Below are 9,974 nucleotides of genomic sequence, written 5' to 3'. Positions count from 1 at the left end.
ATACATTACATTACTTATCCTGTACTGATCCTGAGTTACATCCTGTATTATACTCCAGAGCTGCACTTACTATTCTGCTGGTGGAGTCACTGTGTACATACATTACATTACTTATCCTGAGTTACATCCTGTATTATACTCCAGTGCTGCACTCCCTATTCTGCTGGTGCAGTCACTGTGTACATACATTACATTACTTATCCTGTACTCATCCTGAGTTACATCCTGTATTATACTCCAGTGCTGCACTCCCTATTCTGCTGGTGCAGTCACTGTGTACATACATTACATTACTTATCCTGTACTCATCCTGAGTTACATCCTGTATTATACTCCAGTGCTGCACTCCCTATTCTGCTGGTGCAGTCACTGTGTACATACATTACATTACTTATCCTGTACTCATCCTGAGTTACATCCTGTATTATACTCCAGAGCTGCACTCACTATTCTGCTGGTGCAGTCACAGTGTACATACATTACATTACTTATCCTGTACTGATCCTGAGTTACATCCTGTATTATACTCCAGAGCTGCACTCACTATTCTGCTGGTGCAGTCACAGTGTACATACATTACATTACTTATCCTGTACTGATCCTGAGTTACATCCTGTATTATACTCCAGAGCTGCACTCACTATTCTGCTGGTGCAGTCACAGTGTACATACATTACATTACTTATCCTGTACTGATCCTGAGTTACATCCTGTATTATACTCCAGAGCTGCACTCACTATTCTGCTGGTGCAGTCACTGTGTACATACATTACATTACTTACCCTTTACTGATCCTGAGTGATCAGTTTTGTCTGGAGTGTACCTTTAACTGGATAGAAAAATAGCACATTGCCATCCAAATATTGAAAACAAGAAGCAGCGATACGTTTTTTGCGGCCGTCGCTGTCTTATCTTTTATTCATTGTATAAAAAAAACAATACACGTCACGTACACACAGCCCGTGGGTTTCAAGTAATCAGACATAATTAGGTCTTTTTCTGTAATACACATATAATACATACAATGTAACATGTCTACACCGTGTACAGTGAGGGTTGGTCCTGCAGAACTGTAGGAGGCCTCATGCAGACCGCCACAAGTTCAAGCGCCAGAGGGGAGGGGGGGGGGGGGGGTCTAGATATGGCAGCCGCAATACACTTTGGAAACCACTGCTTAAAGGGACCCGACCACTAGATATTGTTTATCAAACACCCCCAGGAAGGTCTTGCTTTACAGCCTGTCATAATTAAAGCCAAGACGTCTGGTTTCTTTGACTTTCTTGAAGCCACTGGTCCCTAACCCGTCGCTCTCCAGCTTAGGCAAAACTACAACTCCCAGCATGTCCTGAGGGCACATACCCACATTAGACAACAGCTGTAGAGCCACACGTTAGGGACCACTGCCTTAGTCCACACTGAGAAACAAGCCAAGAGCTGCAATAAACTATTGTACCTTCCGTACTAAAGTTAACCACTATTCTATTTTACAGCAGCCATAAAGTGAGACTGTAAAGAGGAATACATATATAATCCTCTAGTATAGATGTATGAAAAGTACAACTTGTAGTATATTCAATATATTCGTTTTATTTTGAGTTACTGTCCCTTTAAATCTACCCAGGGCGGTGTATAAGATGGCCATTCCCACTACCGTTCCTAGAAGTCTACCAGCATTTCTTTCATAGACACTAAGAGATAAATCGGGAGTGTCGAGGGGGTGGGTCGTGTCCAAGGAAGCAGCATTTGGTCAAAAATGAACATCCCCTTTAAGTACCTTTATATTGCATTTAAACGGCAGCAGAAAATACATCAAATACACAATTCAGATGTAGAATAAATATATTTTACAGCATTTTATGACCCGGCTCTTTAAGTCTGTGGAAAGTAAGGTTATAGACGGTGGGTAGATGTAGGTGACCATTTCTGCCAAGCCACGTCATACGAATGCAGAGACCACCCGCTTATGGCTTACACTGGACGCACAACTTTTCATTTCCTAATACATCTTTATAGAGGTAGAGCTTCAGATTCCCTGCATTGGCATATATTCTGCAGTCACCACTAGGGGGAGCTTGAGAGCTTACTGCATACAGTGTTACTATTAAAGGGGTTTTACAGCTCTATTTAACTGATGAACTATCCTAAGGATAGATCATCAGAATCTGATCGGTGGGGGTCCGACACCCAGAACCCCTACCGATCAGCTCATTGAGGAAGCTGCCGAGCTCTGGTGTGCACACCAGGCTCCTCGCAGCTTTCCAAGAACAGCACCGTACATTGCATAGTGGCTGTACTTGGTATTGCGGCTCAGTCCCATTCACTTGAGCTGCCCCTAGGCTACGTGACGTCACTCAAACAATTTATCAGAGGGGGTGTCAGGCCTCCACCGATCAGATACTGATGACCTATCCAGAAAATAGGTGATCAGTATAAAAAAAAAAGTCGGAAAACCCCATTCAAGTACTATGTATAAAGAGTATGCACTAAGCTCCCTCTAGTGGTGGCTGCAAGCAATGAGAATTTTATCATTTACCCCTTAGTCCTCCTGTGACAGTATCTTAGTGCTCTCGTTACACCCAGCCAGAGGGAGGGTATAATAGGATGAAGTGATCGCAGGTTCAAAGAAAAGAAAAATAATTTATATATAAAATGTAAAAAATTTCCTATCATAAAAATATACAAATTTTTGTATGCATTATATGTTAAATGCATAGGTGCCATTTAAAAATATAACTCGTCCCGCAAATAACCCTCGGTGGCTTGGCTCTTAAAGGGTTAATTACTATGCAGAGGGTTTGGACCTTTGTATCAGCTCAGACCACTATACAGATATATTAAGAAATATTTTGATCATTCTCCGCCAGCCTAACCTTTCATCTGACCCCTGAATCCAGACCCGTCAGCACTGAGGAATGTACAATACGCAGCAGACCAGGAACACCGCCGCCTTCTTATATTAAAGGGATATTTCCCTTTTAACCCTTTACAGAAGACTGTAAGCCTAATGCACTGCAAGCAGCTCTAATAATACTAACAGACCTCCCAAAAATCCGATTGTGAGCTCTTCATACCAAGCAAAAACTGCACTGTACCAGTAACAGCGCAACCGTCAATTAGATGGCGGTAATTGTTTACATACTATATTATCACACAGGCGTCATGTAACAAAGCTTAGAAGAAGAACAACGTCACTCTGGTTGTTACTGGTAATGCAATAGCCAAGAAAATGGGGCTAAGCTGCAATACCAGACACGTCCATGGAAAAGAGGGGCGCCGTTTCTATAAAAGAAAATCCTGAACACTCCCATTTAAGTACCAGAAAGTGTGCTTTGAATAAAAAAAAATCTAAAAACAACCCATATTGATATGTTTTCCTTTGGATTGGATGAACAGGGAGTGCTTGACTTCTCATAAAGTTGGAGAAAAAGCTGTGTATCCAGAATAAGACACGCGATAAGCTCCCCCTAGTGGACAATTAACACCAAATCACAGTTGGATTTGGTATTCTTCTGCAATAAATAAATACTTGGAGGCAACTAAGGCAAATTCGCCCTTCAAGGCACAGAAGATGGCGCTATAAGGATAGTGCAAAACTAAAATACAATTAAAGAGACCCTAAAAAAAAAAAAAATATTTTGCTTTGGTCTGCAAGACCACCATGTATCTTGGGTATGTTGGTGGCCAATATTAGCATCAACTCATTCATCATCCAGAGTCTCTTCACTGTCACTGCTCTCCTCCTTGATTCGGGAGTGGAAACCTGCCAGGTTCAGGTCTAAAAAGGTGGTCAGAAGTTTTGCCACTGCTTCTACATCACTGGGCAAAAAAAAAAAAAAAGGATCAGATGAGGAGCCTCAAAAGGTTTCACCACAGAAAAGAGACCCTTGAATAACTTACCTTCTACCTCCGAGCAAGGCACTCTGTGTAAGAGGGTGGGAGATGCCGGTGACAAAACGTAGGACAATGAGGTAGCCTTTCCCAAAATATCGTACCTTCTCCTCCTCAACGTTCACATCCCGAATCTCTTTGATAAGTACCACCACTATGGAAAAGAACATATTGCATGTGGGCACTATGTCCATCTAGCTTATGTCCACCAGGAACCTCTTGATGGTGTCAGCCTCACCACCTACCTTGCTCTTGGCCTCCTTTACAAAACGTGAGAACTTTCTTGTACAAGCTGAATGTCTTCAGGATGGCTTTCCCAGCCTTCTTATCAAATATTGCTTCCTGAGAGAAAGAGAAGAACATCCACCTAGTGGCTTACAGAGACCAACATGATGTCTTCAATGTAGCCCCATCTGACCCTTTTAATCTACTAGAGATGCTTGGAAAATGGGGTTGTTAGACTTAAGTCTGTCTTACACGTTTATCATACATAGCTGGACCCAACAAGCTCATGTGTAACTTCTACCGACCTGAGATGTAGTTTTTAGCTTACCTCCCAATCTTCAAGATTCTGAAGAGCCACAAACAGGCAGCCGGCCACATAAAAGAGCTTCCACGCCCAGGAATCTAGGGTCAGAGGAAAACTTCAGAGGACAGCTACAGAATTACAGAGTATGAGGCTAACAGTCCCCATAGTACAACCAAAGTCCATCAAAAACATTCAGATACATGCCTTCAAAGCTAGAGCCATAGACATATGTGGTGGCCTAATGTCTATGGGGCCTGGAAGACCCTCATCCAAGAGCTGGCATCTGAGGAGACTTGGACTAGACAGATGGAGCTGAGGCCATCTAATATGTATGGCCTTGATCTCCAAGCTTCGAGAAATGGTGGGAATAGCTGTCACCTTCCCCCCATCTGGCATAGACGAGGGAGCCTTGGTGGAAGACACAACCCTACCCAGAGAACTGTGTGTGGCTGATGTTGCCACAGCATCAGGGTACCGACATCTACTGTGGGGAGGATACACTGTATTTTTAGGTCCACCATGAAGCACAAACGTTATATACTACTCAAGGAAGCTAGTACCTACCTGTACTGTAATAGGCTGCAGCCAAGCCGACCGAGAAGATCCCTATAGGAGATGTAATATATTGTACATTTTACTTCACGTTTCATTATATCATGTTACACGTTAGAGGATCACTGGTCACATTTACCTCTAAATGGAAACCATCAGCATGTTGCTGTTCACTGACCCTTTTTAAGCATTTCTATTTATTAAGTAGACCAGTGTTTCTCAACCAGTGTGCCTCCAGCTGTTGCAAAACTACAACTCCCAGCATGCCTGGACAGCCTTTAGCTGTGCGGGCATGCTGGGAGTTGTAGTTTTGCAACAGCTGGAGGCACACTGGTTGAGAAACACTGAAGTAAACAATTGGTGCACTGCTCTAAATTGGCTGTGGATTTTATACCCTCACTATCCCCCACCGCCCCCAATTTTGTAGCCTCACTATCCCCTACCACCTCCCATTCCATAGCCACAATATCTCCACCCCCACCCAGATCTGTAAGTTGTAAACTACATGTTAGGCCTCATGCACACGACCGTTGTGTGCATCCGTGGCCGTTGTGCCGTTTTCCATTTTTTTTCGCGGACCCATTGACTTTCAATGGGTCCGTGGAAAAATCGGAAAATGCACCGTTTTGCAGCCGAGGCCGTGATCCGTGTATCCTGTCCGTCAAAAAAATAGGACCTGTCCTATTTTTTGACAGACAACGGTTCACGGACCCATTCAAGTCAATGGGTCCGTGAAAGAACACGGATGCACACAAGATTGGCATCCGTGTCCGTGATCCGTGGCCGTAGGTTGCTTTCATACAGACGGATCCGAAGATCCGTCTGCATAAAAGCTTTTTCTGATCTAAGTTTTCACTTCGTGAAAACTCATTTCCGACAGTATATTCTAACACAGAAGCGTTCCCATGGTGATGGGGACGCTTCTAGTTAGAATACACTGCAAACTTGGTACAAGACTGCCCCCTGCTGCCTGGCACCACCCGATCTCTTACAGGGGGATATGATAGCACAATTAACCCCTTCAGGTGCGGCACCTAAAGGGGTTAATTGTACTATCATATTCTCCTGTAAGAGATCAGGGCTGCCAGGCAGCAGGGGGCAGACCCCCCCCTCCCCAGTTTGAATATCGTTGGTGGAACAGTGTGCGCCCACCATCGCCCCCCCCCTTCCTCCCTCTATAGTTAAAAATCGTTGGTGGCACAGTGTGCGCCCACCATCGCCCCCCCCTTCCTCCCTCTATAGTTAAAAATCGTTGGTGGCACAGTGTGCGCCCACCATCGCCCCCCCCTTCCTCCCTCTATAGTTAAAAATCGTTGGTGGCACAGTGTGCGCCCACCATCGCCCCCCCCTTCCTCCCTCAATAGTTAAAAATCGTTGGTGGCACAGTGTGCGCCCACCATCGCCCCCCCCCTTCCTCCCTCTATAGTTAAAAATCGTTGGTGGCACAGTGTGCGCCCACCATCGCCCCCCCCTTCCTCCCTCTATAGTTAAAAATCGTTGGTGGCACAGTGTGCGCCCACCATCGCCCCCCCCTTCCTCCCTCTATAGTTAAAAATCGTTGGTGGCACAGTGTGCGCCCACCATCGCCCCCCCCTTCCTCCCTCTATAGTTAAAAATCGTTGGTGGCACAGTGTGCGCCCACCATCGCCCCCCCCTTCCTCCCTCTATAGTTAAAAATCGTTGGTGGCACAGTGTGTGCCCACCCTCGCCCCCCCTTCCTCCCTCTATAGTTAAAAATCGTTGGTGGCACAGTGTGCGCCCACCATCGCCCCCCCCCCTCTCTCTATAGTAGTAACAACCATTGGTGGCAGTGTGCGGCCTCCCATCCCCCCGATCATTGGTGGCAGCGGAGTTCCGATCGGAGTCCCAGTTTAATCGCTGGGGCTCCGATCGGTAACCATGGCAACCAGGAAGCTACTGCAGCCCTGGTTACCATGGTTACTTAGCAATAGTACAACAGTAGAAGATTCATACTTACCTGCTTGCTGCTGCGATGTCTGTGTCCGGCCGGGAGCTCCTCCTACTGGTAAGTGACAGTTCTTTAGCAATGCACCGCACAGACCTTTCACTTACCAGTAGGTGGAGCTCCCGGCCGGTCACAGACATCGCAGCAGCCAGCAGGTAAGTATGAATCTTCTACTATAGAGAGGGGGGGGGGGCGATGGTGGGCGCACACTGTGCCACCAACGATTTTTAACTATAGAGGGAGGAAGGGGGGGCGATGGTGGGCACACACTGTGCCACCAACGATTTTTAACTATAGAGGGAGGAAGGGGGGGGCGATGGTGGGCGCACACTGTGCCACCAACGATATTCAAACTGGGGAGGGGGGGGGGGGTCTGCCCCCTGCTGCCTGGCAGCCCTGATCTCTTACAGGAGAATATGATAGTACAATTAACCCCTTTAGGTGCCGCACCTGAAGGGGTTAATTGTGCCATCATATCCCCCTGTAAGAGATCGGGTGGTGCCAGGCAGCAGGGGGCAGTCTTGTACCAAGTTTGCAGTGTATTCTAACCTGAAGCGTCCCCATCACCATGGGAACGCCTCTGTGTTAGCATATACTGTCGGAAATGAGTTTCACGATGTAGCTCATATCCGACAGTATATTCTAACGTAGAGGCGTTCCCATGGTGATGGGGACGCTTCAAGTTATGTTCGGGTGTCCGCCTGGCCGTGCGGAGGCAAGCGGATCCGTCCAGACTTATAATGTAAGTCAATGGGGACGGATCCGTTTGAAGATGACACACTGTGGCTCAATTTTCAAACGGATCCGTCCCCATTGACTTGCATTGTAATTCAGGACGGATCCGTTTGGCTCCGCACGGCCAGGCGGACGCCAAAACGACTTTTTTTTCATGTCCGTGGATCCTCCAAAAATCAAGGAAGACCCACGGACGAAAAAACGGTCACGGACCCACGGACCCCGTTTTTGCGGACCGTGAAAAAAAACTGTCGTGTGCATGAGGCCTTATTCAGATCATTTAGATATTCCAAAGTTAATAAAAGTGTTTACACAAGACAACCTTACTATATATCATGTCATGAGCCATAATAGGCAATTATAAGTATTAAGGTCCATCAACAGCAGCTAACCTGCTTGATGATGGTTTCCAGACAGACTTTGTAATGTAGCACATAAGCTCTTACAACTCACCAACTAACAGCGACCACGAGCGGATGCTGGGATTCCTTTTCAGATGTAGGAGGGTCCCGGAGTTGCTTTCTACCTGCATATACATGACGGGGTCTGTTCTAGAAGAGGAAGCGACAAAATGAGATCAGGAAACCGCCAATGAGGCTGGGAAAGAAAAGACCGAAACTAACGGACGCGTCGACTATGGACAGACTGGACTCGGTAGCAGTCTTGCCTAGGAGATCATCAAGAAAGTTATGAGTGTCACCCAAACTTAGCACGGTCCTACAATCTAGTGTCAGAGGATCCTCCAGTGGGCCCAGGCTCTGATACCGTAGGGGGCCACAAAGGCCTAGTCTGACCCTTCTAAAGTCCAAGCAGGAGCCCCCTGGAACCTGCGTAATGTGTGTGGGGGAGGGACAACGACAATTTCCGAAGGGCTCCAAGTTGTCTCCTCTTCAGACCCCTGGGACCATCACTGAAAACTGAAAGTAAACGTCAAAGAATGGGGAAGAAAGAATGGGGAAGTGTTTGGGCAGCGACTTGTCACCCGGAGGGAGCAGCGTCACATGAGGCAATCATTAAGAGGCATGAAATACGGATAAGTGGTGACTAAGGGGCTGAGGGCGAGTCCTAAAGAAGCGCCCGCTGCCATACGAACCCAGAATTGTGGTGACTGCAACATATACAGTGCGGTTCTAGAAGCAGTGACAAGGTACATGCTGGAAGTAGTAGTCCTACCACATGTAAACAAGCTACACAGCAGCTATGATCATGCAGGAGTAGGACTGTAGGTGCCAAGTCTGAGGAAGGCACAAGTGGAACTTCTCGGGTTTACACAGAATCGTCGCCTGCGTGTATACACTGTAACAGCACTGCAGCTGAGGACACATGAGCAGGCTGCACCCCTCCCTGCTTTGTTATTGCTCAATACAGAGGAAGTTCCTCCCTGCCCCTGCTGTAGTAACACAGACATCAGCAGCCCCTGGGCTTCCATCACACAAGGCGGTGGGTACACGGTACTTACCTTCCAAGTTCCTACTGCACCTGGAGCTCTTCTGTCTACAGCTCTGCGCTTCCCCAATACACGCTACACCGCAGGGTATGCTGGGATACGGGACGTCCCGCCCAGGCTTCACATGCATAAAGCTATACCAGCACTGGCCACTAGATGGCAATGTGTCTGTTTACCTCATAATGTTATTCCAACATTGGTCACTAGACGGCGCTGCATCGGTTTCCGTACTGTTATTCCGATACTAACCACCAGGTGGCTCTACATCTCAATAGTTTATTTCTATTCCAACACTGGCCACTAGATGGCAATGTGGCTGTTTACCTCATAATGTTATTCTAACATTGGTCACTAGATGGCGCTGCATCGGTTTCCGTACTGTTATTCCGATACTAACCACCAGGTGGCTCTACATCTCAATAGTTTATTTATATTCCAACACTGGCCACTAGATGGCAATGTGGCTGTTTACCTCATAATGTTATTCTAACATTGGTCACTAGATGGCGCTGCATCGGTTTCCGTACTGTTATTCCGATACTAACCACCAGGTTGCTCTACATCTCCATAGTTTAGATTTATATTCCAACACTGGCCACTAGATGGCAATGCATGTTTACTTCATAATGCTATTCCAATATTGACCTCTAGAGGGCTCTGCATACCTGCAGTTTATATTTCTTTTCCAACACTGGCCACTAGATGGCTCTGCATCAGTTTTATTTCATAATGCTATTCCAACATTTACCGCCAGGAGGCTTTAGCTCTATTTGTTATAGCCATAGAACGCTAGATGGCTCCGCAAATGCGGTATACCAGTACTAAGCACTGGGTGGCGTACACTTTCATCTTGCTA

At 46.5% G+C, this 9,974-nt stretch overlaps 1 protein-coding gene across 1 annotated transcript; it reads right to left on the bottom strand.

Annotated features, from left to right (window-relative positions):
* Nucleotides 1-864: 864 nt before the first annotated feature.
* On the bottom strand, nt 865-9,237 carry LOC122941125 (cytochrome b-245 chaperone 1 homolog). Its single transcript, XM_044298148.1, has 7 exons — nt 9,131-9,237; nt 8,125-8,222; nt 4,983-5,024; nt 4,443-4,516; nt 4,135-4,231; nt 3,899-4,043; nt 865-3,817 (listed from the first exon to the last, which is right to left on the bottom strand). Exons 2-7 carry the CDS (start codon nt 8,207-8,209, stop codon nt 3,700-3,702), a joined length of 561 nt encoding a protein of 186 aa, XP_044154083.1. The 5' UTR covers nt 8,210-8,222; nt 9,131-9,237; the 3' UTR covers nt 865-3,699.
* Nucleotides 9,238-9,974: the final 737 nt, after the last annotated feature.

The sequence above is a fragment of the Bufo gargarizans genome, chromosome 6, assembly GCF_014858855.1.
Source record: "Bufo gargarizans isolate SCDJY-AF-19 chromosome 6, ASM1485885v1, whole genome shotgun sequence".
Lineage (NCBI taxonomy): Eukaryota > Metazoa > Chordata > Amphibia > Anura > Bufonidae > Bufo > Bufo gargarizans.
This window is presented reverse-complemented; position numbering and strand designations above follow the sequence as displayed.